The sequence below is a fragment of the Astatotilapia calliptera genome, chromosome 22 (genome assembly GCF_900246225.1).
Source record: "Astatotilapia calliptera chromosome 22, fAstCal1.2, whole genome shotgun sequence".
In the NCBI taxonomy this organism is placed as follows: Eukaryota; Metazoa; Chordata; class Actinopteri; order Cichliformes; family Cichlidae; genus Astatotilapia; species Astatotilapia calliptera.
In genome coordinates this window covers 34,752,235-34,770,239 of record NC_039322.1, presented here as the reverse complement: position 1 = coordinate 34,770,239, position 18,005 = coordinate 34,752,235, and the positions used below count along the sequence as shown (strand labels likewise).

At 44.4% G+C, this 18,005-nt stretch overlaps 1 protein-coding gene across 1 annotated transcript; it reads right to left on the bottom strand.

Moving 5' to 3' along the window:
• Positions 1-41: 41 nt before the first annotated feature.
• mgat1b (alpha-1,3-mannosyl-glycoprotein 2-beta-N-acetylglucosaminyltransferase b) lies at positions 42-17,863 on the bottom strand. Its single transcript, XM_026156504.1, has 3 exons — positions 14,568-17,863; positions 7,463-8,680; positions 42-2,896 (listed from the first exon to the last, which is right to left on the bottom strand). Exons 2-3 carry the CDS (start codon positions 8,327-8,329, stop codon positions 2,198-2,200), a joined length of 1,566 nt encoding a protein of 521 aa, XP_026012289.1. The 5' UTR covers positions 8,330-8,680; positions 14,568-17,863; the 3' UTR covers positions 42-2,197.
• Between the last annotated feature and the right edge of the window lie 142 nt (positions 17,864-18,005).

Genomic DNA, 18,005 nt, shown 5'->3' with positions numbered 1-18,005 from the left:
GATATGAGAACTGAAAATTTCCTTCAATATATGGACAAATATCAAAATAGTGGATTTTATTTGTAATGTAATAAAGTTATAAACATCAGGCAGTGGTTTTACACATCACCATACAGAAGTGGGTATCAGTCAATCATGTAGATAATCTCCCAAAGCTAATTACAGTACAGTGATAATCATCTGTAGCTACCTCACAGACCTCCTGTTGCAGAAACTATCAAACACTGGTTGCTGTTTCATGATGAGGGCGATCATGATGTCAGTGAAATTTGAAGTTAATTTGCAGCTTTACGTCCTTCATAAACCTACAGCTTGACACACCTGAAGGGAGCGTGTTGGAAAAATACTGTAACCCTCTGAAATGTAGTGTTTTTCAGTAAAGCATGGCTGTGATTCACACTGGAGTGACAGGTTTTCAAAGTTTTTCTTTTTAAGATTAGACGTCTGCTCGAGCAGGACTAGAGCTCTATTTTTAAGCAGCTTTCTGAACCAGGAAAGCCACTAACCATCCCCACAGACTAACCTACGTGATGGTTTGTGGGCAGGTATCACTTTCTTCTCAAACTACACTTTAACATTATTCACACAAGTTCATCAGAGTTCGACAGGATGACGGGCTCTGTGGAGTCTCGTTGCCTATGTTGGTTTGATAGTGAAGACTTCGTGCACTCACGCACCTGCTGTTTGTCCCGTGTAAATGCTTCTAACAATGTCACCTCCTCACTAAAACAGCGGTTTCTCACCAGAGCTTCATTCTTTGTGGAAACAATATTTAGTAGATTCAGGTGTACACTCTTGTTTTATATCTGAAACCTATTATTACTGTTATTAGACGTCAGACCTTATTCAGACTACATCTGGTTATTTGGCATCCACACCTCTGTATTTGTAGCACTCATGAGTAAAAAATGTTGTGCCTCGTGACTGAGAGACAGTAAAGCAAGTACTGCACTGTTGTCAGTTAGTCCTCAATCCAACCTACCGTTTTGATCTCCCTAAACTTTGAAAATGGCCTGTTTACTACCACAGACTGTATATAAAAGATGCACGTGTTGCCTGCATTCTTTCCAAAGGCCAGCAGGGGGCAGCTGCACAAAAACTTGAAAAACCTCTTTCTTGATTTAAGGACTCAGTAAAAACCTTCCTGATGATTCTGAGGAGGATAAATCACAGCATGCTTTACTTGTTGGGTTACCTTTTGATTTTCACATGAGCCTGCATTGGTCCTCAGTTTCTCAGCAAGATCTCCAGCCCAGAAATCAAGGGGAAAGAAGTAAAAACAATTGAAGCTGTGTTTATTTACTTCAATCGGTTCATGGTCACAAATCATTTTTCCCTGCTTTTGTCTCTGTAGTCACATCTGTGAGCTGTAGGAAGGCGGAGGGAAACACTGCACAGTCAGATTGACCCCTCACTTTGTTCAGCTGATGTTTAAAATGGTCAGCTCGAGGCTTCAGTGTGTCCATCTTTTATATACAATCTAATGCGTGATGCCTTCTACAAGCGTTACAGAAGCCAAGAGGTGGATAAGGTGTTACATAGGACACTTCTTTCTCCCAGGTGTGAACGGTGATTAGTGTGCTTTCAGTGCAGAGTCTGACTGATTCTAGGATTTCACAGTATCTGCTTACTTTTTGTCTAGTATGTGCAAATTGATGATGTTCATAGCAAAATGCTCGGGGAGTCATTACAAATGTGTTATCATAGTTTATCTAGCAGAGTGCTTACTCTTTCTGCATCACAGACTAGCCAAAACTAAGACCCACCAAAAAACAAAACTGCATTGATCCAATACCTGTCAGGCTCCACTGCAGTGTACCATCACTCACACTGTTGATAATGACATGATTACCAGTAGCTGCTGCAAACATCTGAAAGTGATGTCAAGTCTATATTTGGCCAGTTTGTCACAAGAAGAGAGAATACACCAAACAAAATGAGCCCAGAAAGCAAGGCACGCCGACAGCAGCCGTTTAGTTTAAGGATGGAATGGCTTCAGCCAAAGTGGGACCGCTCTGAAGTCTGTGTGGCCCACACGTGCCGATCCTCAATGAGCGTCAGTTTTAGAAGCTCGGCCTTCCAGCTCCACGTTTAACTTTGAACTCCTGCGTCCACCGTATTCTTTGGTCTGAGAGGGTGTTCCTCTGATTAAGGCTCTGTCCCCTCTTCAACACCATTTGGACCGCGTCTGGGTCTCTCAGCTCCAGCTGGTGTCATACTGCGACCAGCCCTCTGGTGGAGCTAAGAACACCCTTCGACCACGGTACAGGAAGCTGACCACACCTCTATAACCTGTACGAGGAACTCCTGATTTTAAGTCATCCATTACTCCCAGATTTCGAGCAAAGACTTTAAAACTGTCCCTGGTGGAGTACTGCACCCTGTACGGCCCAGGTCCTCTTAAACTGCCCCCTTGTTGCAGATCCTCAATCTTTACCAGTGGGGCGCTATAAACCTCTTTAAACTTTTCCTCATACTTCTCTTTTAGCAAATAAGACAAATCCAGTTTGGTAAAAGGCACAAATTCAGTGTTTAGCTTAATATAACGAAGGTACTGGTCAAAGAATTGACCTAAGCTCACACCTTTCCGGCCAAAGGTGATAGTCCGAGAGATTTCTGGCCGAATGCAGGAGCGGCCGTTGCGCTGTTCCGGCTGACGCATCCAGTCGTCCCAGAAGGCCGATGGCCATTTGGGCTCCAGTTCATCCCACATCTCTTTCAGCAGCATCCAGCCCAGACCAGGGAAGAAGTCTGTCCTGTAGAGGAGATCAGCTTTGGACGAATCCACCAAGGCGTCTCTGCCATTATCGTTCCAGGCAGAAACGCACCACAGGGTTGGGTCAGAACGCAAGATTGGATACAGGGCTCGGAAATACTCGAAGAAGTCAGGTGCGACCTGAAAGAGAGGAGACAGATGAAGAGTAATTCTGCTGCTTCAAACACATAATCACTGCCTCAAGTGTAACGATCCAGGTATTATTTACCTATTTATTAGACATTGTTTTACTATCTGTTCTTCTCTGATGGTCACAGACAAGATGCCAATCCAAATGTCCTTTGTTCTTCTAGTCTGTTAGCCAACAACAACTACTACTGTTCAACCTGAAACCATTTAAATGTTTGCTCACCACAAAACGAACGGGCCTGAAAGGAGTATTCTAGTGTACGACAGCGCATGTTCTGGCTTTGTAGATTCATATTTGTGAAAGTACTGTAGCATAAACAAGCCAACAAATACAGCAGACAAAAGCTGAAGCAGGGAGCTGAGTCCCATCATTTTCATTCCCAGCGTTACCCTACAAATGCTGTTATTGGTTTGTAGTTTGCATGCAACATGTGACATTTACATTTTCCCTTCCTCCATGTTAATTGTTTTTTCGGAAGTCGAGCGTTCACTTTTTGCTTTGCCATCTGAGAAGATCTTGATGTTCTTGATGTTCACTTCAGGACTGATTTCTGTGACTTCTTAAATCAGTTGATTTTCATGGTTGCAGTCCTAGAACTTTTTGATTGTAATTCTTGCATAATTTCTCATGCTTGAATGTCCTACATGAGGTCCTTAATAATTCTACAAAAAACAAAAAAACAAAACAAAAAAAACAAAACCTAAACTGATGAGCGTTCAGTTTATTCAAGATGAAGCATTCTGATTAGTGTTTAGTAGAACGAGGCTACCTGCAGCCGAATATCAAAGGTTTGATTGCTCCGTGACAGAAGACTTGATCCTGGCATGATGTACCTTACCTATACTGGTCACTTTCGTGATATTCATGCAGTAGAGGTGTGCCTGTCTGTTGGGTTGGTATGTGCATAATGCACACCATGGAGACATTAAGGACACATATGTACAAATGCGTTTCATAGACTTCAGTTCAGCATTCAGCACAATCATTCCTCAGCACCTAATTAGAAAACTGAAGCAAGAACGACGAGTCAGCATACAGAGAGGAGGTGCAACAGCTAACAGACTGGTGTAGAGTCAACAATCTGTCTCTGAATGTGGACAAAACAAAAGACAGGATTGTTGACTTCATGAGAGCACGGAGAGATCACTGCCCACTTAACATCATTGGATCCTCTGTGGAGGTCGTCAAGAGCACCAAATTCCTTGGTGTCCACCTGCCGGAGAACCTCTCCTGGTCCCTCAACATGAAAAGCCCATCTCCTTCCATCCATTCTCACCACCTTCTACAGAGAGACTAGCGAGAGCATCCTGAGCAGCTGCATCACTGCCTGGTATGGTAAGTGCACCGTATCAGATTGCAATACCGTACAATGTGATAGTGAGAACAGCCGAGAAGATCACTGGAGCCTCTCTTCCCTCCATCACGGACACGTATAACACCCACTGCATCCGCAGAGCCACCAGCATTGTGGAGGACCCCTCACACCCCTCACAAACACTCTTCACCTGCTGCCTTCTGGAAAGAGGTACCAGAGCATCCTGCCCCTCACTGCCAAACTGTGGAACAGTTTCTTCCCCCAGGCCGTCAGACTCTCGAACACTCAGTGACTGGACTGACTGACACACACACACACACAGTTACCTTTTGCACAATGCTCAGTCTTTTTGCACAACCCACTGTGGTTGTTGCACTTTCCTGTTGGACTGTTGCGTGTCTGCATCGTTCTGTCCTGTCTGGTGTTGCACTGGTTTTGTAATTTTTGCACACTTGCACTTTCTGTAGTCCTGTGCTGATTGTCTGTTATATATAGCACCTTCATCTTAGAGGAACGCTGTCTCGCCTCACTCTGTGCTGTACCACTGTACATGGTTGAAAGGACAATAAAGCCACTTGACTTGACCTAGGGTAGGGATCAAACACACTAGCTGTTATTAATTACCAACTATTAATTTAGAGGACTGGGTAATGAATTTTCCCAAGGGGCTACATGAGAGGAAAACAAACTGTTGTGGAGGGCTGCACCAGTAAGTTAAACTCAGCATTAATAGTTCAATAATAATTCTCTCTCTTCTGGTGTTATTGGCAGATATTGCAGTTAGACAATGAAAATAAAAATTAAAAATAGTAAAAACACCAACAATTTAATTAATCAATGAATAAACATTCCCTTTTTGTCCCATTTCAGCCCCAACCTATCGGAGCATGCAGCTGCGTCCGTGATCTTCCAGTCCCAGTTCCACCTTAATCTCCAACTCTTTCCCTATCCCATGTACAAAGATCAGTAACTGGGCTGCCTCAGACATCACATGCTTGTTATGTAAATAGTTTCCCCCACAAAACAACTAAAGCAGATTTTAATGGGGGGAGTCGTAGAGGAACAAGGGTCTCTGCTTTGAGACCAGCCTGGGACCACAGCATCATTCCTGATCATTCACCTCTGAGGTCTATTATTAAACAGAAAAGTCCACAAAACACTAAAATCTGAACGATAGCTTCCACACATACAGTGTGTAGTAATCCAGTGGTGTGTTACACCAAGTGTAAAAGATCCATTCACTTAAACTCTTTATTCTTAAAGACAAAGCATTCAGCAAAGAACAGACTCATTCCACGACCTGCCTGAAACATGAAAAGAGCAAACTGGTAGATACCAGCTACATAAGTAAAGCCAGATTTTTCCCCAGGGCTCAGTTTCTCCAGAGCTGCTGGTTGAAATTACTTTATACTGCTGTAACTGCAGAGCCTCTTTTTACCACAACTTTTCTGTGTCACACGAAGCTTTTTACTTCAGAACGGATTTGTACTTTAAAGCGGTCAGTTCTTAAGAAAGAAGTTCTTAGCAGGCCTTACGATTGGATAAATACAACCTGAAATGGACAACAACACATACCACGACATACTACATAGTGTCATGATTTATTTAACTAAAACTGAACCAAAATGCAAAAACAATGTGTGAAAAACTGAGAACACTCCACGGATCAACAGCATGCGCAGAGCTGGTAATAATTCTGTAGAACAGTCTGAAATTTCTATGGTAGTTTCACTTTTACCGGAGAGAGGCAGAATATCAACCAAAAATGACATAAAAGCCATCAAATAAGTTGCAGGCCATTGAGTGAAATAAGCATTTGATCCCCAAGCAAACATGACTTAACGCTTGAGGGAGAATCCCTTGTTGGCACCACAGCGGTAAGACGTTCCTTGTAGTTGGTCACCAGGTCTACACACATCTCAGGAGAGATTTTAGATCACTCTTCTATACAGAAACTCTCTGAATCATTTAAGTGCAGTCATACTTAGACCACTGTGTGCTTATGGAGAACAAATTCAATTAGGCACAAGTGGCACCAGTAAAAATGTAAAGGAACAACATTAGAAATAGGATATACCAAGTTGTTTCCCACCTGAGGTTCTGAGTAGTCATGTAAATATAACCCTCGATTCCAAAAAGGTCGAGACACTATGTAAAATGTACACAGTAGATGCTCTATAAGCTGCTCAGAAGTGCACAAGGATGAAACGCTTTTATCTGTCACATTTAAATCAAATATGGGTTTTGGGGTGCGACCACGGTTATAACTAGCATATGCCACAGATCATTCACTGTGGTGACCCCTAATAAAGGGACTAGCCAAAAGAGGATGACAAGTCTACTGAAGTCTTTGCTGCTAAAATGATACAATGACAGCAAAATAACACTCATCATCTTCAAAAGTTGATTCTGTTCATCTGGACATAGCGTTTTATGGGAGAAATGTTTCGTCATCATCAGGTGACGTCTTCAGTCTCAGCTGACTGCAGGTTTCAATCTTATAAACAGCACATCTGCATAATGACTGAAACCAGCCCACTGAAGGAACAATGGGCTGGGAGGTCAGTTCCTTAATCTTAATTATGCAAACTCTCATTGATCAACAACCACTGACCAAAACCCACTGATCAATGTCCATGAGCACCATTAACATGGAGTTGGGGAATGGCTGCAATCACAGCATTGTAAGATGGTGACAGATGGACCCTTAGGCCCCTCCTCCATTCAGAGATGGTCTTTCCCTTTTCACGTAAATGGCCTCCTTGACTCCGCCCTCAAACCAGCGTTCCTCCCTGTCCAGGATGTTACATCCTCATCATTGAAAGTGTCCACTGGCCTGTAGGTGTGCATAGACTGCAGAGTCCTGGCCTGACGAGGTGGCTCTCCTGTGTTGTACCATCCGCTTGCCAGGACTCTGCAGTCTATTTACACCTACAGGTCAGTGGCTGTTGATCAATGAGAGTTTGCATAATTAAGATTAAGGAACTGACCTCCCAGCCCATTGTTCCTTCAGTGGGCTGGTTTCAGTCATTATGCAGATGTGCTGTTTATAAGATTGAAACCTGCAGTCAGCTGAGACTGAAGACGTCACCTGATGATGACGAAACGTTTCTCCCCCAAACGCTACGTCCAGATGAACAGAATCAACTTTTGGAGATTTACTTACCTGGATGACTGAGCATGCATCAAAACACCCATCATCAATACCATGACAATAATGTGGATGTCTGAGAGCACTCACCTCCAAGTCATCCTCCACAATGACCACAGTAGACTGCGAGAATGTGTGAAATACTTGGTTGAGTGCCCAGCGGTAATGTCGGGCGATTTTGTAGTACCCCTGGAACTTCCTGTGTTCTGGCCGGACTCTGATGTCCGACAGGTCTGGTTGGCTTATGTGCGTTACTTTTTCTCCGTATGAGCCAATCACACGAGCCGTCTCAGCATGGCCGCAGTCTTGGCTGACGATGATTGGATACAGTTCTTGAGAAGGGCGGTACTGTATCAGTTTGTCAAGACTCCGCTTTACTGTCACTCTGTCACAGGCAATAACCAGAATGGGAATGATGACTTGTGGACCAGAAACAGAAGCTGTTACTTTATTGTCCTCAGCAACCTCTTCCTTTACATCAGTGGCCTGATGCCGTTCTATATTGGAGCCTGCAGCTACTGTAGCAACAGACCTCTGTGTGTGTTTTATTTCACCTTGGTCCCCAACATACACATCATTTATGAGAGGAACTGGATTATTCTGCTGCTGGTCAACAATCTGATTTACTTCTTTGATATTATCAGTTTGCTTTTTCCCAATCTCCTTCTGCCGAGCCCACACCGCCCTGTGACTTTCAATTTGCTTTAATAGCTTTTTCTGGGTGTCAAGTTGAATTTCAACCTCCTCGGCCAGTCGGATGACCTCCCCAGCAAGGTTAACTTGACCTCCTTTACCTCTGACCATGCCCCACTCCTCCTTTCCTCCTGGTTCAGCTCCACCGCCTTCTCCTAGGTGGCCCATGGGAGGGCGACCCCAAAGGTAAAGTAGAAGCAAAGCATTCCAGGCGACAAACAGGAAAGCACCGCATAGTATAAAAGAGCTTTTCTTGCGAACCATGGCCCAATAACACTAGAAAAGGGGTGGGGTTGATAAGGAACAAGCGATACCAGTATGAATCCTACAGACCAAGGTGACTATTTTGGATGTGCAGGGAGTTAATATCCCACCATTCTGTACTTATTTCATTCTGTCCTTCAGTCAGGAGGGTGTCTGCTATAGGAATGTCTAATTTAAAAGGAATTTATATGATGTTACTGTGGAATACATGCAGTCTATGAAATCCCATAAGGTCAGGTCAGCAAGCTTGCAGCTAGCAAAATGGACTGCAGGTGAAAGTGGACAAAAGGAGAAGACAGGTCACTTTGGGTGGAGGGAGTGCAACTCCTTGAATGTTATCCTTCCACCATCCTGAAAAAAAGAGAAGGGAAACATTCAGCTTGGTGACTGTAGGTCATTTGAGAATTTCATAAGTGTACTGTATATGTGTCTCTGTAAAACAAAAGCAGCTATACTGTCAGTTAAACCCACAACAAGATCAAGACCATTCCTCGCCCAGCGGAAGAGTCAACTAGGGCATGCAGAGGGTTGGTGTCACTGCTGAGGATACAGGAAGATGGTGGGAAATAGGGTTGGGTCATATCATATCGTTCACGGTAATACCGGTATAACGTTAGGCAATGATAAGAAAATGAAATATCACAATAGAATATGGGTAAAACGGGCATGCGCAGTGCCTTTGCTTTCATACGCACATGGCGGAAAAAGCATGGCGGCGACGGAGAATGAGAAGAGCGAAAGTGGATCTTTGAATGAAACAGATGAACCAGAATTGGTTTGTAAAAATGCTGCAACTTCCAGGGTTGAGGAACTGACCCCGCTTTTGTCCGTCAGATACACACCAAAGCACAATTTTTGTAATGCACATAAAAACAGCTGCTTGTTTAAGTGAAAATACATTGATGGGGTTTCTTTGCACTAATAAAGTAGTGGAGTTGTAAAGTATTTTGTCTAGTGTCAATTATATCGTCAATTATATTGTTATGGTAAATTTTCAAATATATCGTGATAAATATTTTTGGCCATATTGCCCTGCCCTAGTGGGGAAAAAAACCCTTCAAAACAAGCTCTTCTTTTAGATTCTTGCAATATGAGCAAAGGACACAATCATGTAGTTTTAAGGTGACTTAAATCAGAAAACCTTAGACTACTCAGTTTGCAGAGGTGTGAGGGATCTTCCAGGAATGGTGATGCTATTTTCCGTAGACTTCACTTGTCAGTAGGCAGTGATTTCATGCCTGTTGATCTCTAACCTGGAACACAGCTTGCTCCAGGGAAGATGAGGATTGCAGCACGTTATCATGGTGATATACCCCGGTAAGAACTGATAGTAAAGGCCTCTGGCAGGACAGAGTGGTCACACCGAGGTTCTGGCTGATGTTTTAGTCAACATGTGAAACTGACCTGTACACAACTTCAACTGGACACCAACAGTATTCATAAATTAAAGACATCTAAAACTAAATGTCCAGTCCAATAAACCTGAATGTTGACAAGCTTTCTCTGTTATTTCAAAGTAACAGAGGAATAAATTTAGTAAGTGAGCGAGCGGATGAAGGTCACTTCTTAGCATTAGAAACACCTAAACCAATTAGCACTGACAAACATAAGCCTGTGCTCTGACAGGATGAAGCCAGTTCTCTAAGGTAGCAGAGAGGTGGGTAGATAAAGGTGCTACCCATTACTGTCACATTCTCAGTTTACCCCACATTTGTTCCAGCCAAACAAGTTAAAGTGTAGTGTCATGCCTGCAGAGTGAGAAATGGTTATGGTTAGTGGCCATGTGCACTCTGTCAACAGATCCAAACTTACCACAGTACAACACAACAGACTCTTCTATTCACTTTATATTATACTGGATGATTGGATGAGCAATACTGATTTTCAAGATGAAAAAAACACTATAGTTACTGAAGACCGGTTTCTTAAACTGTCATTTATTGTTTGATTCTTTATGATTGAACGGTTGGGTGTTCCCGTAGAGGTTGGGTGTATTGTGTGTGTCAAGCAGCAACCAAGGGCAGGGACCCTGGAGGATCGATTCCTGGCTACCGAGGCTGGAAATGGGGACGTCACCCGTCTGATGGGGAAGGAGCCTGAGCTAGTGCATGACATTGAGAGGTACTGGCTAGACACAGTCGAGTTTACTTCAATGCACAGCTTAGGCTCTGGAACCAGTCTCCAGAAGCAGGGCTGAACTCGGCCCCAGCATGGACTTGCCCTTGGTGAGAAGCAGCAAGCTGGGGTGGGTATCCTGGCATCCCCTCGGCTTGATGCCTTTACATTGGGGGTTTTTCCCAGAGAACGAAAAGGTTTGTTCCCTGCGCCTCTGGATCAGGGAACGGGTCTTGACTGTCGTCTGCACTTATGCGCCAAACAACAGTTCAGAGTACTCGGGCTTCTTGAAGTCCTGTCTTTGGGATCAGGTGGCAGGGGGAGTATGCTGGACAGACCTGGTGCCCCAAAATGTATAGTGAGGGTACACTGGGAACACCTAACAGAGGTCCCAGTGTACAACTCTCACTTCTAGCAGAGCTTCAACAATATTCCGAGTGAGACTGGGGACATTGAGTCCAAATGGACTGAGACTGCTGCACTGAACTGTGGTTGCAAGGTGGTTGGTGCTTGTCGTGGTAGTAACCCCCGAACCAGCTGCTGGACACTGGAGGTGAAAGGAGGCATCAGGCTGAAAAAGGACTCCTATTGAGCTTGATTAGCCTTTGGGACATTGGAGGCAGCCGATGGGTACTGACTGTCACGGACCTGGGTCTGAAGGACCCACAGTCTGTGAATAAGCATGGACATGTGTATTTTTGGTGCTTCTGTCCTCTGTTTCCTTATGTTTGTGTGTAGGTGGGTGTGGCAAAGCACCTGTTCTTCAGCCCTGTTGGGCGTGGCAGTCAGGAGCCTGGCCACACCTGAGGAGAAGCGCACACACCTGAAGTCGATCAAGCCTCGTCGGGGAGCTATTTAACAGTTTGGCTGAGCGCTCCTCGACGCTGGATTGTTGCATAAGACTCCACGTCAGTGTCTTGACTAAGGTTTAAATCAGTGTGTGCATACCTGCAAGAGCATGTTTCTTGACGGCTGCCTCTGGTATTCTTTCCCCCAGGAGGAGCGTGGAAACAGGAGGGTAGTGAGCACGGGGATTGCGAAAACACGGGAGCGGAGAGCACCAAGACACGGATTTTGGGAGAAGACACTGCACGGGAGTCAAGGGAGCACACGGGGATTTATTGTTATTTCTCCTACACTGTCAATAAACGCACCATTGCGGTGAAGAGTCCTGCGTTTTGGGTTCCTATCTTCCCCACACCTCTATGGTCTGCCCCGCAGACCGTGACACTGGCAGACCAAGCCACACAATGGCTGAAACAAAAAATCAGGTGGGAGTTTGGTGAAGCCATGGAAAAACAACTTTGGAAAGCGGTGCTCTACCGACAATGTGTACAGCGCGGGTGAAGTGCTGCTGACTTCAACTGATGATATTGTCGGGGGTTGGAATACTCGGAGGACGTCTTCCGTAGGATTAAGACGTCTCAGTGGGATAGGGTTAGGGAAGCAGAGTCTGGGGATGACCTAAGCATTACTCGGGGTAAGGTCACTGAGGCAGTTAAACAACACCATGGTGGCATGGCCCATGGGGTGGATAAGGTTCACCCTGAGGTCCTCATGGCTCTGGATGTTGTAAGGTTTCGGTTGACATGTCTTTGCAATGTTGCGTTGAGATCTGGGGTGGTACCTCTGAATTGGCAGACCGGGGTAGTGGTTCCCATCTTCAAGAAGGGGGACCTGAGGGTGTGCTCCAACTATGATGGGGATCACGCTCATTAGCCTCCCCGGGAAAGTCTATGACAGGATGCTTCATCAGGAACTCAATGGGGATGTTGCGAACAACACTAGAAGCCAACTTCAAGCCAATAGCACAAGTAACCATCAAATGCTTTGTCCTGTCAAATCCTAGGCCTGAACCCTCTCAGTGAGATAACTGACAAGACTGGCTACGGATACTGACTACGGAATGGAGCAAGCCACCATCATCAGCCACCTCGTCTATATGGTTGACATCAAGATGTATGCCAGGAGTGAATGATCACTGATCCACACCACCAGGATCTACCAGCAATGACATCGGAATGTCATTCAGACTGGAGAAGATGGTAACAAAGAGAGGGAAGGTAGTCAGAAGTAAGGGGACAGCCCTACCAGAAGGCAACATTGCAGACGTTGAGGACAGCTACAAGTACCTGTGAATCCCACAGGCAGAGAGTAAGGCAAGTCCTGAGGAGTCAGCTGAATGGGAAGGACAAAATCTGGGCTATCAACACCTACGCCCTGCCCATGATCAGGTACCCCTGCTGGGATAATATCCTGGCCAAAGGAGGAGATAGAAGCTACTAACATCAAGACAAGAAAGCTCCTCCTCCATACAGGGTTTCACCCCAAGTCCAGAACCCTGAGACTGTGTGCTAGGCGGAAGGAAGGAGGCTGGGAACTAGTGAGTGTCAGAAGCATGGAAACCCCTGGAGGTCCCGAGGTCAAAATGGGAGACGCCCCCTAGGGTGGTCGAGAATGACTGAGCTAAGATCCTGTGGGACTTCCAGATACAGACGGAAAAATTGGTGGTGGCTAACCAACCAGAAATAGTAGCGATGAACAAGCAGAGTAAGACGGCTATAGTGATAGATGTCAGCTACGTGGCATATAAAAACATGACAGAATGCAGTGACAGCCCTCTATAGAGCTTAAAATACTCTCACAATATTTGGGGATTATACTTTACAGTACTGTAGGTTTTTGCACTACAACGTAAAGCACCTTGAGGCGCTTGGTCTTATATGTATGGCAACTTTAAATGGAAAAAGATGAATGTTAGATTATATTGTAGTGACAATAAAATGAGAGGTGTAATATCAAACTGTGCAAAGAATACTTGATGTAAAACGTGTTCTGGAAATATATAAACTATTCATGCAAATCTCTCATGAAATTGGAAAATGAGTATATTAATTGACTAATGTAAACTTCTCTCATGTTTCACTTATCTTATTTCCTTCAGTAACATTTATATTTATTTCATTTCAATTTAGTTTTGCTTTAACTGTATAAAGCAATACAACAATTTTCAAACATGCACAGCAACCCTAACTTTTTATGACCGAGGTAAGCGTGAGAACACAACAGCTGGAGACAGCTGGATCAAGATTAAAAGTTGATTTTGGCTGCCAGCTAGTTAGTACTAATTCTCTTTCAAACTGCATTTTAATCTCTTAAATGTTAACATTGTACAGCAATATATATTAGTTGTGATTATCTGTAACAGTGATTAAGCCATTGTTAAATACATTTGTGTTTATAGCTTTTTAAAAATTGTCCATCTGCCTGGGACTAGAGCTGAAAACCAGCCTGTAATGGAGTAGACTGGTTCTAATATAGTGCTTTTCTACTACACTCGAGCAGCCAAAGTACTTTATACAACGGTTCTTATTCACCTATTCACACAAGCACTTTCTAATTTATATTTTTACAAACATTCATACTTCATCAGAGAGCAACTTGGGGTTCAGTATCTTGCCCGGGACATTTGACATGCAGACTGAAGACTAGAGTCGCCCGGGACTGAACCACCAGTCTTCTTGGATGAGTGACGAAACGTTTCTCCTAAGTCCAGATGAACAGAATGCATTTTTGGGGATTTGAACATGCATCAAGACATGTCTCTGCCTCATTCTTGCAATACTGTCAAGAACCTGTGTATGAAAACAGTTTGCTAAGGAAAACTCGATCAAAGACGCCCACCTATATGCAAAACAAACCAATTTAGAGTTCAATGCTGTGTGGACTTGAGAATGGGGTTAAAGGTAAGGCTTGTCTCTCTAACTCTTCACCATTGCAATCTGAAGCTTTCAATCATGTACTAGGTACTTTTAACAGCACTGTGACATTAGATAGCTATGAGTATTTTTGATTCCTATAATAATGATCTCTGTAAGTTTACCTATGCTAAATATCCATGAGACTACTTCTCAGATGACTCTCTCTCTCTCTGTTTAATATATCAAGCAGCTTGATTATTTGCAAAAGACAGCTTATTAAAGAAAGGGTCAAGAGTCCCGGACAGTGTCAGACATCATCAGCTCAACTGAAATTAAAAAATGCCTCAAATTTGAGAGAACAGACAGACACAAACTGGTCAGAGAGACTAAGCCCAGCAAGCTAAACTCACTGCCAACTGTACCTGAAGTCGTGGTCCTGTTCAGCCATGCAGGGCTTCAAGCCGACAAGAGGAGCCGAGCAGAAGAAGAAACTGTTGCTCCTGTCACAAAGTGTACCAGCTGAAAGTCTCGGTGAATCCCCTCCTCCCTCCGCCAGCCGACGTGGAGCTGACTGGTAGGATGACAGAGAGCAGCCTGCGGCACGAACCTACTGAAGTAACGGACACGGACCGGGCTTACCGGTGTTCGGCTCACATGATTCCTGTGAACTGGGGGCTGGCAGGGAAGGACTGGGAGGGCGGCCGACGCCTCTTAGTTTGCCAACACTACAAACTTGTTGTTCTGCTTTCAGCTGACTCGTCCACTCTGCACACAGCAGCCGTCTGTGTCGCTGAACTGTTCGCTTCATATGCCCAGTGTCGCTGAAGCTGAGTTCAAGCACAGGACACGGTGCGTGTTAAATGCAGCAGGGCCGTGCCCAGTGTCTGTCCCCTCTACAGCGGTCTCTGAGCATCACACACATACCGATCATCCTCACGGCCAGCTAACCAGTTCACTTGCGCTGACGTGCTGTTAGCAAGCCGGCTAACGCCAAATAGCCACAATGACAGCTTTTTAGCTGAACAGCCGCCCCAGTCAACGACAGGATGCAGCGGCAGGATCCAGGGTCACTCACCTCTCTCATGCCGTGCTGGCCCGCTAAACGAGGCTTGCATTTCCAAATGAACTGAGGCTCATCGAGCTGCAGCACTAACCGGCTAGCTGGCGAGCTAGCTGACGTTAGCTAGTCGAGACCCTCTTATTTCTTATGGTGTGACATTAAGCAGCACATTTCTGAGTGGGTTCACAGAGGCCCCAGTATCACTTTCTGCACCTTATCCGCCTCCTGTTCAGTCATCTTCCCGGCCTCGTTCCCGTATCCAGCGCCAGCAGCTGTCTATGTTAGCCGGCTACAGTGTCTGCTCCGCAGCAGGGGGCAGACTGCTAGCGGTCTGTGCTCCACGGAGAAACTTTGCAGAGGGAAGCGCTTCTCTGTGTCCCTGCAGCTAGGGGCTTCACTTACTCCACAGACCACTACCTCCCATGTGTGTTGATGGCATTTTTCTTTTGATTGCACAAAACTACACTTCCGGATTGTCGACTGGCTTAGAACCGAGTTGACCCGAACCGAGCCGAAGTCTAATCCCTGACAAACTCACATCTTTCCAGCTCACAAAATCACTTTTCTCTGATCATTCCAGTCTTCACTTGTTGCCGCAGGTTTTCTTAGACACGCCATAGAGGTCGGACCTACTGCTTTGTAGGCTTCAATGTGTTACTGGGAATGTGAAATTCAGTTGTTACATCTAACGTCTGCGTGGTTTGCAAGGGAAGGTTAGGATAGTAGTTAGTTAAATAAATTCACAACTTGAGCAAATGTTACAAGATATACTTAAAACATTAAAACTTAAAAAAATGATCACACACAAACACAGGGGCATCACCTTAAAGATAAAATAGTAGTAGTTTGTAAGCCATCCAACCACGGTTTGTATTTTTCCAGCTGTGCTGTACCTCTGTTATACACAGAAACTAAAAACGTGCATCCTCTAACTCGTCTGGCAGGCCTCCTCTCTCCTGAAGATGTATTTTAGAAGTGGAGGCATGACATACTGCCACAGTAAATCATTGCACTGTTTTTCTTACAGTTTTTGTGTTTTTATGTATATGTGTTTTTAATATGAATGGTTTAGTGGCATTTTCTGGGCACACAAATTAAGAGAAAGGAGAAAAGCTTTATCACTCCAGGAGAATGGTTCACCTCCACAGACACAAAAACACAAGTCTTGCCCTATCAGAAGGTGTTTTTTGTAATTCTGTAAAGGGTGTAGTGACATCCAGGCCATGGTGACGGGACTGTCACTATAGTACATCTGTCCAATGGGACATAGCACAGCTGCAAGGTTGTACTGCCCTAACGTGGACCCACACTGTCAGCGGTCCGGGAACTGGCTAGTTCAGTAGTTTGGTGTTCCTCATGCTTGTGTGAGTCATTACATTTGTTTACTACACTGATAGTCAGCAGGTAATGAACTAAAGTTACAAATCAGGTGGATGAGTTTAACTCATGTCAGTAACTTTGAAGCTGTTTACTAGATTGGAGAGCTGAACGTAGGCCATCACATGGTAGTTACAGTGTAGCCTTCAAATCCAAAACAAGACTGGGTTTATGCAAGATCTTGGGCACAAGGAGACTTACCCACTTTATGTACTGGCAGTGGTGTTCATCCAGGAAGTCATGGACCTCCAGTTACCGTCTTGACTTCTCTTTGGCTAACAGCTGTTTCCTTTTGTTATTAACTTCCACCGACTGCAATTATTCCAGTACTCCAACTCCAAAGCTAAATCATCACAACTGCACCAAACTGTAACCTAGATGTAACCCTAAAGCTTTGAAGTTAAAACACAGTTTGAATAAATGTGACAAAAAAAGGTTTCCTCACTTCAGTGGTTAAACAAGAGAACCAAATACTCAACAGCACATGTTTGGAACGAGGACTGTGGCATAATCTCGAGGTTCTTTCTTTATTTCTAGGAAAGCTGATACTTTCCAGCTAAAATTAAGGCTCGCTGCTCGGCACAATCACAAATGTGCCAGGAAGTATGTACATCTGAGTGTGCGCAGCCTGTCCCAGCTGCAACTGGGGAAGAAGCTTGAAAAGGTCTTCCTACACTCACTCAGGGTGTTTGGCTGAGCACTTCTTAAGAACGGTGCAACCTGCTCATGAATAGGTAGAATCCCTGGGAGTGTTTTTACTTTTCTTTGCTTATGTGATCTAATTAAGGATGTACCGCTGGGGGCGCAGAGAAGTTCTGAGGAGTTGAGGTTAATAACTTCTGGATAGGCAGTTTTCAGAATTTGGGTAAAAGCTGTTTTCTGGCAAACTGTCACAGCTACTGACCGCCTGCATGACAGACAAACAGGGAACGTCTGCAGCCACACAAAACCACCATAACTAGGACTGTTAACCTGTGGAAAACATGGCTGTGAAATCTGGGCAGTTCTTGACGACCCCGATGAAACTCACAGGCTGAAACATGTTGGTGAAGTAATAAAGCTGATCTTTATGCCAAGTGTTGCTTGAGCTTTGAACTCAGACCGCTCTTCTTGTCCATGCTCTTTGGGAGAAGGTGAAGCTGTGCAGGAAAACCTTCATTCTGTCATTAGATACGAGTGCTGACTTCCTGCTGTTTATAGCAAAGTAAGAGGATGAATTTCTGTATGAACACTCTAAGTTATCTTTCTACATTTAGTCTCTAATCGATGTATTTAAAAAAAAATAAAAATTGAATTTCTATGATGTATTTATTTTCTATCAATAGATTAACTGCTGTTTTAGTTCGCATGTTAGTTATTTAGCCTCCTTTATTCGCTCCATGATTCTTCTGGGGTCTAAATTATGATATACGGTACTCAAAAA

Bases quoted from the DNA above. Each gene is read 5' to 3' on its own strand.
- mgat1b (XM_026156504.1), bottom strand. From the start codon at position 8,329: ATGGTTCGCAAGAAAAGCTCTTTTATACTATGCGGTGCTTTCCTGTTT. The intron at 2,897-7,462 runs GTGAGTGCTCTC...CCTCTCTTTCAG, and splicing joins TTGTGGAGGATGACTTGGAG to GTCGCACCTGACTTCTTCGA.